The 20,952-nt window shown below is 33.2% G+C and overlaps 2 protein-coding genes across 5 annotated transcripts; both read left to right on the top strand.

Annotated features, from left to right (window-relative positions):
* The first annotated feature begins 6,174 nt into the window (after nt 1-6,174).
* LOC128240851 (collagen alpha-1(VIII) chain-like) lies at nt 6,175-12,803 on the top strand. Of its 2 annotated transcripts, none has more exons than XM_052957794.1 (4): nt 6,175-6,223; nt 8,709-8,898; nt 11,320-11,376; nt 11,723-12,803. In XM_052957794.1, the coding sequence occupies exons 2-4, from the start codon at nt 8,730-8,732 to the stop codon at nt 12,130-12,132; spliced, it is 636 nt and encodes a 211-aa protein (XP_052813754.1). In that variant the 5' UTR covers nt 6,175-6,223; nt 8,709-8,729; the 3' UTR covers nt 12,133-12,803. The 2 variants fall into 2 exon arrangements, with proteins under 2 accessions (XP_052813754.1, XP_052813759.1); XM_052957799.1 differs by lacking the exon at nt 6,175-6,223 and adding an exon at nt 6,237-6,315.
* A 941-nt stretch (nt 12,804-13,744) lies between these two features.
* Nucleotides 13,745-19,764, top strand: LOC128224084 (collagen alpha-1(VIII) chain-like). Of its 3 annotated transcripts, none has more exons than XM_052936561.1 (4): nt 13,745-13,863; nt 15,576-15,765; nt 18,293-18,349; nt 18,697-19,764. In XM_052936561.1, the coding sequence occupies exons 2-4, from the start codon at nt 15,597-15,599 to the stop codon at nt 19,104-19,106; spliced, it is 636 nt and encodes a 211-aa protein (XP_052792521.1). In that variant the 5' UTR covers nt 13,745-13,863; nt 15,576-15,596; the 3' UTR covers nt 19,107-19,764. The 3 variants fall into 3 exon arrangements, with proteins under 3 accessions (XP_052792521.1, XP_052791823.1, XP_052791274.1); XM_052935863.1 differs by lacking the exon at nt 13,745-13,863 and adding an exon at nt 13,867-13,938; XM_052935314.1 differs by lacking the exon at nt 13,745-13,863 and adding an exon at nt 13,920-14,030.
* The last annotated feature ends 1,188 nt before the right edge of the window (nt 19,765-20,952 follow it).

The following is a 20,952-nucleotide window of genomic DNA, read 5'->3' as shown; positions in this document are numbered from 1 at the left end:
AGAATGTCGGTGTCTTCACATAGATTAAGAATTGAAACGGGTCGATGGAATAGACTTTAATCGACGCCTCTAAATGAGCGTATATGCACGGTTTGTTCTTTAATAGAATGCACATTGTATAATGACCTAAGAGTTATGACCTAATTACTATAGACAGCATTCTAGTATGAATTAATTAGTTGATTTGATCAATACAGAAAAATATTTTTTTGAAAAATCTAAGTGTGTATATATACAAGGCTTTCGAACTTTGAAGTATTTCATATGTATTTATATGATATTGTTTATTGATATTATTGTTATGTTATGTTGTCTGTATTGTATAAAATTGCATATGTATGTAAAAATATGTACACAAGTTTTGAACTTGGTATGATATTCGGCCACATGGGTGTATGATATTCTGGTAAATAAATGTTCTGTTCTGTTCTATTCTGTACGTTGTGCGACTGATGAAGATTCCACAAGCATGCTTAAGTGTCTGTCACAATCCCCAAATACGTACTAAATCGTATTGAATTATAGAGAAAGCCTGTCCATTCCTTTCAAGATCATCAACGATTACCCATATAAGGAAAGGAATGCCTACCCGATGTCCGAAAGATTATGACCGATTAAGTTACGAATGCACAATAATACATGTTGACATATTAGTAGCATATCGCAGCAGCTCATCGACAGTGTTCACGCAGATGCCTTATTACCAAATGTATACACGATCCGCCATGAATCGGTCGTGGGAAAACGTAACTAAAACCATGACTGAAAACAAACTCGAAACAAATGAGTTGCACTTATATTTATGCGTAAACATGTCACAATACGTAATCATTCACCGGTAAAATAAAGAGTTAGATTTATGAATCATTTCATAAGTGATTAGACCATTTCGAACTATTTCTTCTTTATTCAAATGAAAATCCGTTAGTGTTAAGGGTATTATTTACTTCCTGACGAAACCAATACATCAAAATATCTTTAATTTGAGGTTATTTTTATCCCTTATCTAAAATTATTATCTGAATAATGTAATAAAATGCCATTCAATCTGTTTAATTTAAATGATACCGGATGCGTGGATGTTTTAATATAATTGCGAAATAGCTTTTAAATGAGTAATAGCTTAATGACTGATTCAGCTATTTAAGGCAAAGTTTTAAACCCCAGGTGAAAGAATAAAAGGTATGGACGACTTCTGTATATATTATAAACACGCAATCAGTAGTGAACAAACGAATTAATATGCAGTTTTTTAGGTAATATGCAGTTCTTGTTAGTTTTGTTTGTTTCGGCAGACAAGCGAGTTAAGGTAAGCCATCTATCATAAGGATGCAACGATGTGTAAGTGCATTAAGGTAAGCCATCCATCATGAGGATGCAACGATGTGTTAGTGCACTAAGGTAAGCCATCCATCATTAGGATGCAACGATGTGTTTGTGCATTAAGGTAAGCCATCCATCGTTAGGGTGCAAATATGTGCTAAAACCATCCATCGTTAAGATGCAAAGATGTGCTAAAGCCATCCATCGTTAAGATGCAAAGATGTGTTAGTACACATATCAAATGACTGGTGATTTACAGTGATCAACTTTCGTCTCACAAGGTAGAAAAAAACGTGTTTCAAACCAAACACGGTATCCTTCAAAAACCCCATTCATTTCGTGATTTATTCATTCTTTTCAGTAAATTAAAACAACTGTATTAATTTGCGGTACATTGTTTGGGAATAAGACTGCATCTTTAACATTTTCTAACTTTAAAATGACCTAACAAAGCTTTGCTGGTATTTATGATAGATGGATTGCCTTAAATATATCACCCTACCTAATTAAAATAACAAATTAAATTGTCACAGAAGTGTAAAACGTGTCATTGGTATTTTCTTCATACGCTCGTATTAACCAATGTGATTATCGGAAACTTATCGTCGGATAATCATGATACACTTCTGCAAACGACTTCGTTGTGAATGGGGTCTAACGGAAGAATGGACTGTGATTGCCGACGATGGCGCAAACTGTGCCTTCCAAAACATTCCGGTTCTTAAATGACACAACAAATAACATTATTTAAAGATGATTTAATTCTGAAAATGTTCACATGCTTTGAAGAATTACCAATCTGTATCATGGTTACATTAAGCTCTAAACAGGAAGTAAACAATACGTTATCTTTGAACGACTTGTTATCATTTATGGCTAGTTTATAGCGGATTTTAAAATGTAAAAGCTTTTCACGTCACCTTTATCGAAACTTTCATTAGAGTTTAAAATGAGAGTATTCCTAACAATAAACAACCATATATGTATTCTTTTTCTAGATACAACACAGATTATCAAACATGAATCCAGTTTTCTTCGGAGCCCTGCTTGCAGTATGTCTGAGTAGCGGTATACACGGAAATGCCATACCTTACGACCAACAGCATCGTGTGTTGTTGTCAAAGGTCACGAGGCTTGAACGTATCGTTAAAGAAATGCGGCAACATCAAAGCCTTGAAATTCGTACAGATAATGTATTGATAATTGTTAGTGCTTTTTTTTCTTAAATTCATATAGGTTATTTGTCAAGGGTTTTAAAGTTCATGATTAATCATGATATTAAGACCAAGAGCTTTCAACTTCACAATTTTGTTCAGTTTTAAAGATTTGTGTTTTTCTCGGACATTTGCGTCATATATAAGCAGTAGGAGAATATAAATGTATTTAGTGACCGTTTCTATTGGGGTCTTATCTCCTTTAACCTGTTTTGGGCATTAAACCCTTATACTCAAACAGATTCATGCATAGCTTTCAGGACTTACATCTTTCAGCTGTTAGAACTCTTTTTTTTAAACTATGACAAGTATGAAAATATTTGTTTCGTTTCTACCATTTTAAGACGTATATAGAATATCGGACAATGTTAATAATGAGATGGTAAGTAAAGGACTAAGCCGAGGAACCAAAGCCATACTTTGATCTTGGCTAGCAGTACAAACATCAATACAGTATTTAAAGACGGAGATACAATGGAGAAGTTTGCATTATTTAAAGGGACACTCTTATTTAAAATCAATACAAACATATGTATAACAAGCATCAATTTTGAGTGATAAACCTTACTTACTAAATAATGCCTTAATTGAAACTATTAATTACTGGTAACAAGATCTCAACCGTGTATTTACTAGCTGAAAACGTAACAATATTAAATCATTGGTGAGTGCTATAAAATTACTGTCATGAACAATCATCTCATAAGGTATTACGAGTTTTCTGCACCTTTCTTTTAAATTAAACTAGGTATTAAGAGAACCATTTTTTCGACATTTAATCATCCTTTATGTTATAATAAAACATTTGTATAAATTGTGGTAAATCGTATTTGGGAGAAAGAGGGCATCTTTAAAAGTTGGCATCTCATTTAAGAAGTTAACACACACAATAGTTAAAATTGATTAATAATTGACATCATGTTTAGAAAACACAAGAAGTACGCGTACAAGAACTAAAAATTGACATTTCACTTCAGATGAAGACGAATTATCTGAGTCAGCCGGACCAGCAGAGCTTTTAAACGTACAATACGGTACGTCCAAATTTAGACTTATTTATAATAAATTTGTCGTCATAAACTATGCTTTAAAATCTTCAATTCATAACGCATAAAGAAAGAACGCCATTTTATCCGAATAAGCAAATATCATGTCCTTGTCTTGTATTCTATAAATAGTAACAAATAAATGATGTTGGCTGATTTTGAAAAAAAATATTAAAAAGTCGGTTAATAGCAGCACAAAGTAATTTTTATTTTAAAATTATGAAGTCATTTTTTATTTGGTTACTACATATGTCATTGGAAAGTTAATGAATTTTATGAGTAATTTAAACTACAAAAACCTGCAATAATGCAGGAGCTTGTGATTTCATCAATAACCTTTCCACCCATAACTTACATAAACATATAGCGGCCATTATTCTTGTCTTCCCAGATGGTGGTGAGTCCGGTTTTTACGTGACCTTGGATAAACCACAAAAAGTAGAAACCAAAATGATTCTTAAGTTTGATGATGTTGTGACAAACATAGGCGGGGCCTACGATAAACAAACTGGGATCTATACTGCTCCTGTGGCTGGTACCTACATGTTCACACTCAATGCCGTCTGTGCTGCACGCAACTTTCTGCATCTTGCCATCTATAAAAACAACGCGCCTGCGTTTAAAGTGATATGTGATGATTTGAAAGGGGAAATACAAAATCAAGGCGGTGGCACCACGATTTTGAGACTGCAAAGAGGTGACAGGATATATGTGACTATGATGTTTCCGCTTGGAACTGTTGGTGAAGTCCGAGGTAATGGGATGACGTCATTTTCCGGATATCTGTTGAAAGAGTTATAACAGAAAAATGTAAAACTGTATGTAAATTCCATAATGCAGCTTTTTTTTTGTGAACAGGTACATGCGCTGAATTTTATTGATGTAATTCTTTGATTGTTTTAAGTAAAAAAATAAGGCTAAATAGGGACATCTTTCCACCGAGAGTACGACGAATATCGTTAGATTACAAACTGTAATTGAATGCTGAATTAATATTTATAATTTTATTGATTTTTTGAAACTGCAATATGAGTCAAATTTCGGTTATACTACTGGAAAAAGCAATCGTACGATACATTCGTAAACCGATGTTCCCAAGAATTTTATGCCAACACTGTTTCTATGCCAATACTGTTTCTATGCCAACAGCCTATATTGCTTTTCATGATACATTTATTCATTGCTTTTACAAGTGAAACCTTTATTGATGGTTAAATTGATTGTTGTATTCAAATGAGGTTTTACGACTGCTTTTGATATAGTTGAAATGGCAGATGAACACATTTTTCGATTGAAGTGACCTGTGAAGTTATAGCTTTTAAGAAATCCGTGTTATATATATATATATATATATATATATATATATATATATATATATATATATATATATATATATATATATATAAAACATGCCTTAACATGAACGTTTATTTGATTTCAAAGGAGGTCAAAATCTCATTTTGTTTATTAATATTACACGTATTAGTCATTATTTGCCTTAATTTCCATAGAAATAAATTGTTACAAACTAAGTTGTTGTATTGTAAATAGTATGAGCATTTTTTCATACATGTTTTACTAAGATTTACATGTAAGGAAAAAGGTTTAAAAAATCTTAAAAGTGATATACCATATATGATATTGTATGATACTGTCGCTCTATCACAGCTGCCGTTGCTGTTTGTGGGCTCGACCAATCGAAGAGTAATGAGGGCTATTCTACTCGCCCGGCGTCTGCGTCCTTTTTAGGTTCTAGGGCAAGTTGGACTGTTCACCTAAACATCAATACATTTCATTCAATTTACTTCATAATTTACAAAGTTGTTCAGGACCATAACACAATTAGATTATGCCGAATATTTAGACCTATGGAAGGTCAAACGTCCGCTTATTAATTATTTTGATACTATTGTTGGATATTTCTCTGTGCGAAAATTGTCTTTTCAAGTTCTATGAGTCAGAAAAAAACGTGTCATTATGTCGTTACATCTACTTGTCTCATCCTACATGCCTTTAAAAAAATCGTTGCTTTACGTGTGTGCTAATGTAAATCTTTATAGTTGAACTCTATTTGGTGATTTGGGAGATTTTGAGAGACACCAACTCACATGACTGACCTGGCGTGGGTGCTTATAAGTAGAACTACGGCCTATAACAGCACCTCGCCACTACAGGTGAGATAAATAAATTGATATATCAATGTTTATAGATCATTTGATTAGTGCTGGGTCATTTCATACGGCTAGCGTAGAAGTAAATTACCTGCAATTTACACACACACAAAAAGGTATTGTTAACGTCCTGCCCAAACCCATATTTAAAAGTAATCCTTAAATTGAGGTGTCATAACATTTTAAACACTCATCTGAAATAATTATCTGAATCATGTCGTGAAAAGCCATTCGATCTATTTACTTAAAATGATAGCAAATGCGTGGTCGTTGGTTTTATACGGTGAATTGCGAAATAGGGTTAACATTTGTAACAAATTAGTAGTTTTATGACTACTTCTTCAGCTATTTTAGGAAAACTTTTGCAATCCCGTCGAAACTATAAAAGGTATGGACGGGTTGTATATATATATATATATCAAACACACAGTCTGAAGTGAACAAACGAGTTATTTTTCAGTTGTTTCAGGTAAGCTTTCTTAGTTTTGTTTGTTTTGGCAGACAAGCGAGTTAAAGTAAGCCATCCATCATTAGGAAGCAAAGATGTGTTGGTACATTGAGGTAAGCCATCTATCATTTGGATGCAAAATGTGTTAGTACATTGAGGTAAGCCATCCATAAGTTGGATGCAAAGATGTGTTAGTACATTAAAGTAAGACATCCATCATAAGATGCAAAGATGTGTTAGTAACTTAAGGTAAGCCATCCATCATTGGGAAGCAAAGATGTGTTAGTACATTGAGGTAAGCTATCCATCATCAGGATGCTAAGATGTGTTAGTACATTAAGTAAGCCATCCATCATCAGGATGCAAAGCTGTGTTAGTACATTAAGAAAGCCATCCATCATTAGGACAATCGTTAGTACATTAAGGTAAGTCATTCATCAATAGGAAGCAAAGATGTGTTAGTACATTGAGGTAAGCCATCCATCATGAGGATGCAAAGATGTGTTAGTACTTTGAGGTTAGCCATCCATCATTAGAAAGCAAAGATGTGTTAGTACATTGAAGTGAGGCATCCATCATTTGGATGCAAATATGTGTTAGTTCATTGAGGTTAGCCATCCATCATTAGGAAGCAAAGATGTATTAGTACATGAAGGTAAACCACCCATCATTGGGAATAAAACGTCTATGTTCATTAAATTTAGTCATCCATCATTTGTATGCAAAGATGTGTTAGTACATTGAGGTAAGCTATCCATCATTTGGATGCAAAGATGTGTTTGTACATTGAGGTATGCCATCAACCAGCAGGATGCTAAGATGTGTTAGTACATTAAGTAAGCCATCCATCATTAGGATGCAAAGCTGTGTTAGTACATTAAGAAAGCCATCCATCATTAGGACAATCGTTAGAATATTAAGGTAAGTCATCCATCAATAGGAAGCAAAGATGTGTAAGTGCATAAAGGTAAGCCATCCATCACTAGGATGCAAAGATGTGTTAGTTCATTGAGGTAAGCCATCCATCATGAGGATGCAAGGATGTGTTAGTACTTTGAGGTTAGCCATCCATCATTAGAAAGCAAAGATGTGTGAGTACATTGAGGTGAGGCATCCATCATTTGGATGCAAAGATTTGTTAGTTTATTGAGGTTAGCCATCCATCATTAGGAAGCAAAGATGTATTAGTACATGAAGGTAAATCACCCATCATTAGGAATCAAACGTCTATGTGCATTAAATTTAGTCATCCATCATTTGTATGCAAAGATGTGTTCGTGCATTAAGGTTTGTCATTCAACATTAGGATGCAAAGATGTGTAAGTAAATTAAGGTAAGTAATCAATCATTTGGATACACAGATGTGTTAGTGCATTAAGGTAAGTCATCCATCATTTGGATGCAAAGATGTGTTAGTGCATTAAGGTAAGTCATCCATCATTTGGATGCAAAGATGTATTAATGGATTAAGGTAATTTATCCATCAATAGGAAGCAAAGAAGTGTTAGTGCATTAAGGTAAGTCATATAATATATATGAAAGGGGTGTGATAAAACAAAATGTTAATATGGTTATTGATTTTATTTGTTTGTATTTAAAAAAAATGTTTATTTTAAAAAGCTCACATTGAAAATTAAAAAATCATTAAAACTTAACATTTTGTAACTCTAAAATGAAACCTTGAATGACTTCAAGGGGTTCTCACATGGGTCACCACGGGTCACAACCGATGTAAACAATGCAACCATTGGCAAAAATTTCAACGTTTGTAAAACGATGCAACGCTGAAATGTTGGCCAAGGATTGCATCATTAAAATACAAACAAATATAAAATATTGCACACATAAAGAAGCAGAAATAAAGCATAGTCTTTTATAGGCTAAGAAATATTTTATATCTTTTCTGTCAAAAAAGTTATTAATAAATTAACGTCATTAACGTTTGTCTTTACATCGGTTGTGACCTGCTGTGACCCATGTGAAGCCACGTGTTACCACACACTGACTTTGTAAACTGATAAAAAGTAACAAATGAACTTGTCACAGAAATGAACTACATGACATTGGTATTTTCTTCGTAAGCTCGTATTAACCAATGTGACATGCGGAAACTCACCGTCGTGTCACCCCCATATCACTACTGCACAAGACTCCGTAGTGAATGAAGTATAACGAAAGAATGTTTCATGTTTGCCGACGATGGCGGCAACTGTGCCTTCCAAAATATTCTGGTTCTTAAATAACACGACAAATAGCATTATTTTAAGATGATTTAATTCTGAAAATGTTCACATGCTTTGAACCTATCGGCATCATGGTTACATTAAGCGTAAAACAGGAAGTAAACAATATGTTATCATTGAACGACTTGTTATCATTTGTGGCTTGTTTATAGCGGATTTTAAAATGTAAAAGCTTTTCACGTTACCTTTAACGAAACTTTCAATCTTGTTTGATATGAAATTTTTCCTGAAGATAAACAACCATAAATGTATTCTTTTTCTAGTTGCAACACTGATTATCAAACATGAATCCAGTTTTCATCGGAGCCCTGCTTGCAGTATGTCTGATTAATGATGTACACGGAAAGGCCATACCTTGGGATCAACAGCATCTTGCATTGTTGTCAAAGGTCGAAGAGCTTGAACGCATCGTTAACAAAATGCGGCAACATCAGAGCCTCGAAATTCGTACAGGTATTGTTTTGATAATTTTTAGTGTTATCTTTTCATATATTTGTATCGGTTATTTGTCAAGGGTTTTAAAGTTCACGATTATGCCTGATATTAAGATCGAGAGCTTTCAACTTCACAATTTTTTTCAGTTTTAAAGTTGTGTTTTGCTCGGACATTTGCGTCAGAAGCAGTAGGAAAATATAAATGTCTTTGGAGACCGTTTCTATAGGGGTCTCATCTCCTTTAACCTGCTTTGGGCATTTAACCCTCTTACTTAAACAGATTCATGCATAGTTTTCAGGCTGACATCTTTCAGGTGTAAGAACTCCTGATTGTTTTTTAAATAATGACAAAAATGATAATATTTTTATTTTTTACTACCATTATAATACGTATATAGAATATCAGACAATACAAGTATGAAATGATATTAATAATGCGATGGTAAGTAAAGGACCAAGCCGAGGAACCAAAGCGATAATTTGATCTTGTCTAGCTGTACAAAAATCAATACAGTATTTGAAGACGGAAATACAATCAAGAAGTTTGCATTTTTTAAAGTGACACGTGTTCAAAATCAATATATACACATGTATAACAAACATCAATTTTGAGTGATAAACTTTTAAGTACTAAATAATGCCTTTATGGAAAATATTACTTACTGATAGCATGATTGCAACCGTGTATTTAATAGCTAAAAACGTAAACATATTAAATGATTGGTGAGTGCTAAAAGATTTACTTTGATCAACAATCGTCTCATAAGGTAGAGTCAAGTGAAGTCAAACACCGTTTATTCACTCATACCATAAACATGGCAAATGAGGTCATTTTCAAAACATATATACATGGCGGCAGATACATTGTTAAATTCTAACTACAATTCATATGATACCCAATACGAGTATCGGAGAGTCATTCACTTGAAATCAAAAAACATAATTGGCAAATCACAATTAATAAGGTTGTATCAATATTATAAATATTACCTTTAAATCACTTGTACATAGTAAAAAGATTATCTAATAATTATGTTGCTAATTTGAAAATGCGTTTTGAAAAATGATATATTTAATCATATTTGGCGATTGAAATACTGTAAAAGAACAGAAAGGCATACGAAAACCCCTTAATATATGAGAAAACCTATCCGAGACAAAATGATAAAAAGTCAAAGGGTTTTCAATTCAATGTTTTGTTTTTCTGACAAGAGACATGTTAAAAATACATCGCAGCTTGTTTCTAACTAACATATAATATTTTAAACTACAGCACATGTCATACATATATGTTTGTGAAAAATCTGCAAACCACAATGATTAACATATAGTTACATAATTTTGGAAAGAAAAATATTAACAAATCTATATAGATTTATCTGTGTTTGCGTATTGCTTGTATTTATTAGTTTTTCTAATTTGTATTGGGGTGTCTATAAAAGTAAGGTTTTACAAACTGTTTTCTTTCATCTAAGTATTGACATTCAAACAAATAATGAAATTCGTCTATTCGTTCTATGATTTCTTGTTCTAAATTTGATGAATGAAAATAACTGGTTATTTGGAAATCTAGTGAGATACTTTTCTAAACCAAGTCCTTTTTAAAAATTGTTAAATTAAACTGTTGCTTGCATATTGTATAGTTGACAACCAATCATTTAGAAATAAATCGATTAGCTTTTGCTTTACATTGTTTATAACCACATTTATTACTTCTTGATTAAGCCATAGGTTATTCAGGTCACGTTTGATGAGATATATCCAGGGATATTTTTTCTTTGTTATCTGTCATGTAATGGAAGTGCTATAGTTATATATAACTTTATATATCAGTGATGAGAGTGTATTATTGTATGGTGTATGTAGTCTTCCCCAAACAACTATATTTCTTTCTTCTATATCGATTAAAAGGGTTTCATGCCTGTTTCGCCATAGACAATGTAGTTTGATGTTGATCGTTTTAATTTATGAACATATTTTAAGTAATTAAGTTGAACCCTTTCCAGTATGCTATTGTTACCAAAATCCCCAAATTTTGGCACCATATAACAAAATAGGTTTAATTGTTTTATCAAAAAGAGTTCTATTCGGAGGTCACCAGGTAATGAGAGGCGATTTGAGTTTCTTATTAGACTAAACATTGCACGTGTTTCGTGAGAAGTTTTGTTTTTAAATACTGTGTTTTCTGCACCTTTCTTTTAAATTAAACTGGGTATCCTCCATAAGAACCATTGTTTTCGACATTGAACCATCCTTTTTGGTAGATTAAAACATTTGTATTAGTTGTGGTCAATTTTATTTGGGAGTCAAAGTCCGTCTTTAAAAGTTGGCGTCTCATTTAAGATAACAAACATAACTTACAATTGATTATTAATTGACATCATGTTTAAAAACACAAAAAGTACGTGTTCATGGACTTAAAATTGACATCTCACTTCAGATAAAGACGACTTATCCCGGCAAGCCAGACAAGCCGAGCTTTCAAACGTACGATACGGTAAGTCCACATTTAGACTTATTCATAATGGATTTGTCGTTAAAAACAAAGCTTTAAAATCTTCAATTCATATGCATGTCTTGTATTCTGTAAATAGTAACAGATAGATGGTTGATGTTGAAAGGAAATGCTAAAGTCGGAAAATAGCAGCACTTCTTATTTTGAAATTATGAAGTCATTTTTCATTTGGTTACTACATATAACTTTGGAGTTAGTTAATTAATTTTATGAGTCTTGAAAACTGCAAAAAGATATCTACAATAATGCAGGAGCTTGTGATTTAATCAATAACCTTATGTCCATAACTTACATAAAGATATAGCGACCATTATTCTTGTCTTCCCAGATGGTGGTGAGTCCGGTTTCTACGTGACATTGGATAAACCACAAGAAGTAGAAACCAAAATGCCTCTTAAGTTTGATGACGTTGTGACAGACATAGGCGGGGCCTACGATAAACAAACTGGGATCTATACTGCTCCTGTGACTGGTACCTACATGTTTGCACTCAATGCCGTCTGTGCTGCACGCAACTTTCTGCATCTGGCCATCTATAAAAACAACGCGCCTGCGTTTAAAGTGATATGTGATGATTTAAAAGGGGAGATACAACATCAAGGCGGTGGCACCACGATTTTGAGACTGCAAAGAGGTGACAGGATATATGTGACTATGATGTTTCCGCTTGGAACTGTTGGTGAAGTCAGAGGTAATGGGATGACGTCATTTTCCGGATACCTGTTGAAAGAGTTATAATAGAAAAATGTAAAACTGTATGTAAATTCCATAGTGCAGCTTTTTTTGTGAACGGATACATGCGCTGAATTTTATTGATGTAATACTTTGATTGTTTTAAGTAAAGAAATATGGCTAAATAGGGACAACTTTCCACCGAGAGTACGACGAATATCGTTAGATCACAAACTGTAGTTTAATGACGGATGAATATTTATAATTTCATTGATTTTTTTGAATCTGCAAAATGAAGCAAATTTTGGTTATACTACTGGAAAAAGCAATCGTACGATACATTCGTAAACCGATGTTCCCAAGAATTTTATGCCAACACTGTTTCTATGCCAATACTGTTTCTATGCCAACAGCCTATATTGCTATTGCTTTTCATGATACATTTATTCATTGCTTTTACTAGTGAAACCTTTATTGATGGTTATATTGATAGTTGTATTCAAATGAGGTTTTACGATTGACCAACTGCTTTTGTTATAGTTGAAATGGGAGATGAACACATTTTTCGATTAAAGTGACCTGAGAAGTTATAGCTTTTAAGAAATCCGTGTTATAGATATAAAAACATGCCTTAACATGAACGTTTATTTGATTTCAAAGGAGGTCAACAGTCTCATTATGTTTATTAATATTACACGTTTTAGTCATTATTTGCCTTAATTTCCATAGAAATAAATTGTTACAAACTAAGTTGTTGTTTTCTTCTTCAATTCAATATAACAGCATATGTATTGTATTTAGTATGGGCACTTTTCATACATGTTTTACTAAGATTTACATGTAAGGAAAAAGGTTTAAAAATCTTTAAAGTGATATACCAATTGTATGATACTGGCGCTCTATCACTGCTGCCGTTGCTGTTTGTGGGCTCGACCAATCGAAGAGTAATGAGGGCTATACTACTCGCCCGGCGTCTGCGTCCTTTTTAGGTTTTAGGGCAAGTTGGACTGTTCACCTATAACACCAATACATTTCATTCAATTCACTTCATAATTTACAAAGTTGTTCAGGACCATAACACAATTAGGTTATGCCGAATATTTAGACCTATGGAAGGTCAAACGTCCGCTTATTAATTATTTTGATACTATTGTTGGATATTTCTCTGTGCGAAAACTATCTTTTCAATTTCTATGAGTCAGGGAAAAAAACGTGCCATTATGTCGTTACATCTAATTGTCTCATCCTACATGCATTTAAAAAAATCGTTGCTTTACGTGTGTGCTAATGTAAATCTTTATAGTTGAACTCCATTTGGTGATTTTGGAAATTTTGAGAGACACCAACTCACATGACTTGCCTGGCGTGGGTGCTCATAAGTAGAACTACGGCTTATAACAGCACATCGCCACTACAGGTGAGATAAATAAATTGATATATAAATGTTTATGGATCATTTTATTAGTGCTGGGCCATTTCATACGGCTAGCGTAGGAGTAAATTATCTGCAATTTACACACACACAAAAAGGTATTGTTTACGTCCTGCCCAAACCCATATTTAAAAGTAATCCTTAAATTGAGGTGTCATAACATTTTAAACACTCATCTGAAATAATTATCTGAATCATCTCGTGAAAAGCCATCTATTTACTTAAAATGATAGCAAATGCGTGGTCGTTGGTTTTATACGGTGAATTGCGAAATAGGGTTAACATTTGTAATAAATTAGTAGTTTTATGACTACTTGTTCAGCTATTTTAGGAAAACTTTTGCAATCCCGTCGGAACTATAAAAGGTATGGACGGGTTGTATATATATATTAAACACACAGTCTGAAGTGAACAAACGAGTTATTTTTCAGTTGTTTCAGGTAAGCCTTGTTAGTTTTGTTTGTTTTGGCAGACAAGCGAGTTAAAGTAAGCCATCCATCATTAGGAAGCAAAGATGTGTTGGTACATTGAGGTAAGCCATCTATCATTTGGATGCAAAGATGTGTTAGTACATTGAGGTAAGCCATCCATAAGTTGGATGCAAAGATGTGTTAGTACATTAAAGTAAGACATCCATCATAAGATGCAAAGATGTGTTAGTAACTTAAGGTAAGCCATCCATCATTGGGAAGCAAAGATGTGTTAGTACATTGAGGTAAGCTATCCATCATCAGGATGCTAAGATGTGTTAGTACATTAAGTAAGCCATCCATCATCAGGATGCAAAGCTGTGTTAGTACATTAAGAAAGCCATCCATCATTAGGACAATCGTTAGTACATTAAGGTAAGTCATTCATCAATAGGAAGCAAAGATGTGTTAGTACATTGAGGTAAGCCATCCATCATGAGGATGCAAAGATGTGTTAGTACTTTGAGGTTAGCCATCCATCATTAGAAAGCAAAGATGTGTTAGTACATTGAAATGAGGCATCCATCATTTGGATGCAAAGATGTGTTAGTTCATTGAGGTTAGCCATCCATCATTAGGAAGCAAAGATGTATTAGTACATGAAGGTAAACCACCCATCATTGGGAATCAAACGTCTATGTTCATTAAATTTAGTCATTCATCATTTGTATGCAAAGATGTGTTTGTGCATTAAGAAAGCCATCCATCATTAAGACAATCGTTAGAACATTAAGGTAAGTCATCCATCATTAGGACAATCGTTAGAACATTAAGGTAAGTCATCCATCAATAGGAAGCAAAGATATGTAAGTGCATAAAGGTAAGCCATCCATCACTAGGATGCAAAGATGTGTTAGTTCATTGAGGTAAGCCATCCATCATGAGGATGCAAGGATGTGTTAGTACTTTGAGGTTAGCCATCCATCATTAGAAAGCAAAGATGTGTTATTACATTGAGATGAGGCATCCATCATTTGGATGCAAAGATGTGTTAGTTTATTGAGGTTAGGCATCCATCATTAGGAAGCAAAGATGTATTAGTACATGAAGGTAAACCACCCATCATTAGGAATCAAACGTCTATGTGCATTAAATTTAGTCATCCATCATTTGTATGCAAAGATGTGTTCGTGCATTAAGGTTAGTCATTCAACATTAGGATGCAAAGATGTGTTAGTAAATTAAGGTAAGTAATCAATCATTTGGATATACAGATGTGTTAGTGCATTAAGGTAAGTCATCCATCATTTGGATGCAAAGATGTGTTAGTGCATTAAGGTAAGTCATCCATCATTTGGATGCAAAGATGTATTAATGGATTAAGGTAATTTATCCATCAATAGGAAGCAAAGAAGTGTTAGTGCATTAAGGTAAGTCATATAATATATATGAAAGGGGTGTGATAAAACAAAATGTTAATATGGTTATTGATTTTACAGGAAGTAAACAATATGTTATCATTGAACGACTTGTTATCATCTGTGGCTTGTTTATAGCGGATTTTAAAATGTAAAAGCTTTTCACGTTACCTTTAACGAAACTTTCAATCTTGTTTGATATGAAATTTTTCCTGAAGATAAACAACCATAAATGTATTCTTTTTCTAGTTGCAACACTGATTATCAAACATGAATCCAGTTTTCATCGGAGCCCTGCTTGCAGTATGTCTGATTAATGATGTACACGGAAAGGCCATACCTTGGGATCAACAGCATCTTGCATTGTTGTCAAAGGTCGAAGAGCTTGAACGCATCGTTAACAAAATGCGGCAACATCAGAGCCTCGAAATTCGTACAGGTATTGTTTTGATATTTTTTAGTGTTATCTTTTCATATATTTGTATCGGTTATTTGTCAAGGGTTTTAAAGTTCACGATCATGCCTGATATTAAGATCGAGAGCTTTCAACTTCACAATTTTTTTCAGTTTTAAAGTTGTGTTTTGCTCGGACATTTGCGTCAGAAGCAGTAGGAAAATATAAATGTCTTTGGAGACCGTTTCTATAGGGGTCTCATCTCCTTTAACCTGCTTTGGGCATTTAACCCTCTTACTTAAACAGATTCATGCATAGTTTTCAGGCTGACATCTTTCAGGTGTAAGAACTCCTGATTGTTTTTTAAATAATGACAAAAATGATAATATTTTTATTTGTTACTACCATTATAATACGTATATAGAATATCAGACACTACAAGTATGAATTGATATTAATAATGCGATGGTAAGTAAAGGACCAAGCCGAGAAACCAAAGCGATAATTTGATCTTGTCTAGCTGTACAAACATCAATACAGTATTTGAAGACGGAAATACAATTAAGAAGTTTGCATTTTTTAAAGTGACACTTATTCAAAATCAATATATACACATGTATAACAAACATAAATTTTGAGTGATAAACTTTTAAGTACTAAATAATGCCTTTATGGAAAATATTAATTACTGATAGCATTGATTGCAACCGTGTATTTAATAGCTAAAAACGTAAACATATTAAATGATTGGTGAGTGCTAAAAGATTTACTTTGATCAACAATCGTCTCATAAGGTAGAGTCAAGTGAAGTCAAACACTGTTTATTTACTCATACCATAAACATGGCAAATGAGGTCATATACAAAACATATATACATGGCGGCAGATACATTGTTAAATTCAAACTACAATTCATATGATACCCAATACGAGTATCGGAGAGTCATTCACTTGAAATCAAAAAACATAATTGGCAAATCACAACTAATAAGGTCGTATCAATATTATAAATATTACCTTTAAATCACTTGTACATAGTAAAAAGATTATCTAATAATTATGTTGCTAATTTGAAAATGCGTTTTGAAAAATGATATATTTAATCATATTTGGCGATTGAAATACTGTAAAAGAACAGAAAGGCATACGAAAACCCCTTAATATATGAGAAAACCTATCCGAGACAAAATGATAGAAAGTCAAAGGGTTTTCAATTCAATGTTTTGTTTTTCTGACAAGAGACATGTTAAAAATACATCGCAGCTTGTTTCTAACTAACATCGTATTACGACGTCAATATGAATGTTTTACAGAAGTATAATAATTTAAACTACAGCACATGTCATACATATACGTTTGTGAAAAATCTGCAAACCACAATGATTAACATATAGTTACTTAATTTTGGAAAGAAAAAAAATAACAAATCTATATAGATTTATCTGTGTTTGCGTATTGCTTGTATTTATTAGTTTTTCTAATTTGTATTTGGGTGTCTATAAAAGTAAGGTTGTAGAAACTGTTTTCTTTCATCTAAGTATTGACATTCAAACAAATAATGAAATTCGTCCCCTGGTTTGTCATTGCAATGAGTACATAATCGTTCGTTTAGTGGTATTCTAAGCCAATGCCTATTTCAATAGGCATTCCATGATTTCTTGTTCTAAATTTGATAAATGAAAATAACTGGTTATTTGGAAATCTAGTGAGATACTTTTTTAAACCAAGTCCTTTTTAAAAATTCTTAAATTAAACTGTTGCTTGCATATTCTATATTTGACAACCAATCATTTAGAAATAAATCGATTAGCTTTTGCTTTACATAGTTTATAGCCACATTTACTTCTTGATTAAGCCATAGGTTATTCAGGTCACGTTTGATGAGATATATCCAGGGATAGTTTTTCTTTGTTATTCTGTCATGTAATGGAAGTGCTATAGTTATATATAACTTTATATATCAGTGATGAGAGTGTATTATTGTATGGTGTATGTAGTCTTCCCCAGACAACTATATTTCTTTCTTCTATATCGATTAAAAGGGGTTTCATGCCTGTTTCGCCATAGACAATGTAGTTTGATGTTGATCGTTTTAATTTATGAACATATTTTAAGTAATTAAGTTGAACCCTTTCCAGTATGCTATTGTTACCAAAATCCCCAAATTTTGGCACCATATAACAAAATAGGTTTAATTGTTTTATCAAAAAGAGTTCTATTCGGAGGTCACCAGGTAATGAGAGGCGATTTGAGTTTCTTATTAGACTAAACATTGCGCGTCTTTCTTGAGAAACTTTGTTTTTAAATACTGTGTTTTCTGCACCTTTCTTTTAAATTAAACTGGGTATCCTCCATAAGAATCATTGTTTTCGACATTGAACCATCCTTTTTGGTAGATTAAAACATTTGTATTAGTTGTGGTCAATTTTATTTGGGAGTCAAAGTCCGTCTTTAAAAGTTGGCGTCTCATTTAAGATAACAAACATAACTCACAATTGATTATTAATTGACATCATGTTTAAAAACACAAAAAGTACGTGTACATGGGCTTAAAATTGACATCTCACTTCAGATAAAGACGAATTATCCCGGCAAGCCAGACAAGCCGAGCTTTCAAACGTAAGATACGGTAAGTCCACATTTAGACTTATTCATAATGGATTTGTCGTTAAAAACTATGCTTTAAAATCTTCAATTCATATGCATGTCTTGTATTCTGTAAATAGTAACAGATAGATGGTTGATGTTGAAAGGAAATGCTAAAGTCGGAAAATAGCAGCACTTCTTATTTTGAAATTATGAAGTCATTTTTCATTTGGTTACTACATATAACTTTGGAATTAAGTTAATTAATTTTATGAATCTTGAAAACTGCAAAAATATATCTACAATAATGCAGGAGCTTGTGATTTAATCAAAAACCTTATGTCCATAACTTACATAAAGATATAGCGACCATTATTCTTGTCTTCCCAGATGGTGGTGAGTCCGGTTTCTACGTGACCTTGGATAAACCACAAGAAGTAGAAACCAAAATGCCTCTTAAGTTTGATGACGTTCTGACAAACATAGGCGGGGCTTATAATACTCAAACCGGGATCTATACTGCTCCTGTGACTGGTACCTACATGTTTGCACTCAATGCCGTCTGTGCTGCACGCAACTTTCTGCATCTGGCCATCTATAAAAACAACGCGCCTGCGTTTAAAGTGATATGTGATGATTTAAAAGGGGAGATACAACATCAAGGCGGTGGCACCACGATTTTGAGACTGCAAAGAGGTGACAGGATATATGTGACTATGATGTTTCCGCTTGGAACTGTTGGTGAAGTCCGAGGTAATGGGATGACGTCATTTTCCGGATACCTGTTGAAAGAGTTATAATAGAAAATTGTAAAACTGTATGTAAATTCCATAGTGCAGCTTTTTTGTGAACGGATACATGCGCTGAATTTTATTGATGTAATTCTTTGATTGTTTTAAGTAAAGAAATAAGGCTAAATAGGGACAACTTTTCACCGAGATTACGACGAATATCGTTAGATCACAAACTGTAGTTGAATGTTGAATGAATATTTATAATTTTATTGATTTTTTTGAATCTCCAAAATGAAGCAAATTTTGGTTATACTACTGGAAAAAGCAATCCGTAGATACATTCGTAAACCAATGTTCCCAAGGATTTAATGCAAACACTGTTTCTATACCAACACCGTTTCTATGCCAACAGGCACTGTTGCTATTGCTTTTCATGATACATTTATTCATTGCTTTTACTAGAGAGACCTTTATTGATGGTTATATTGATGGATATTTTGAGCATTGTATTCAAATGAGGTTATACGATTGATTAACTGTTTTCGTTAGTTGAAATGGAAGATAAACACATTTTTCGATTGAAGTGACCTGATAAGTTATAGCTTTTGTAATTTTAAAACTTCGTTGAAGTTTTAAGAAATCCGTGCAATAGATATAAAACATGCCTTAACATAAACGTTTATTTGATTTCAAAGGAGGTCAACAATCTCATTTTGTTTATTAATATTACACGTATTAGTCATTATTTGCCTTAATTTCCATAGAAATAAATTGTTACAAACTAAGTTGTTGTTTTCTTCTTCAATTCAATAGAACAGCATATGTATTGTATTTAGTATGGGCACCTTTTCATACATGTTTTACTAAGATTAACATGTAAGGAAATAGGGCTTTAAAAATCGTACAAGCGATATACCAATTGTATGATTCTATCGCCCTAATACTGTTGCCGTTGTTGTTGTGGGCTCGACTAATCGTAGAGTAAGGAGGGATATACCGCCCGGTGTTGGTGTCCTGTTTAAGTTTTAGGACAAGTTGGATTATAGATCTATAACACTCGTACCTTTCATTCAAGGATCATAACACAATAAGGTTAGATATCTTCATATTATCATTAAGACAAAATATTGCCGCCTTAACTATTTAACCTTTACTATTGATAGGTAAAAGTTTTAGGACACCATGTGTTACTGGTTCAAAGTTCTACTTAGGATTTTCACTTTAAACGCTCATACCCTTTATTCAATTGACTTTATGCTTCACACAATTGTTAACGACTATCACACAATTAGGAAACGTAGCGCTTCGTTATCCTTGATACAAAAACAGACCTTGAACGACTTGGAAACTTTGTCTAAAGCTTAAGGGCAACTTGGGGTTTTAACTCAGATCTCAAATACCCTTCATTCAATGGACTTTACTATTCACACATATTGTTTAGGATAATCACACAATTAGGTTTCAAAACTTCATATTAATCTACATACACAGTATGGCCCTTGACTTATGATAATAACTTACAATATAAATATTGTTTGTTCTTTTATTTTTATGCTTTACATAGATATCTGAGATATGTATGCATTTCATTCGAAGATATCCAAATTATGCGAAGCTTTTTATAACGAAGAATACAGCTGTTGGAGGTGAGTATACTGTAATCAATGTGTACCGTACTGTATAAACACAACGACGTGTAGTCGAGCGCGCTGTTCTACGAAAACTATTGTTTTGATAATTCAAGGTAAACCTCAGCAAAAGCCCAGTAGACAAGCACATTGAACTATAACCTTGTTCAGAGGTACATGGGCAACACACAACATCATATGTGAACATGCATTAAACGAGAAACACAAACCTCACAAGACAACGAAGAAGATTATTGTTTGCTTCAGTATACGATTATAATATT

This window comes from Mya arenaria, chromosome 1, assembly GCF_026914265.1.
Source record: "Mya arenaria isolate MELC-2E11 chromosome 1, ASM2691426v1".
In the NCBI taxonomy this organism is placed as follows: Eukaryota; Metazoa; Mollusca; class Bivalvia; order Myida; family Myidae; genus Mya; species Mya arenaria.
Note: the sequence above shows the minus strand (reverse complement) of the source record. Positions and strands in the feature narration are given on the sequence as shown.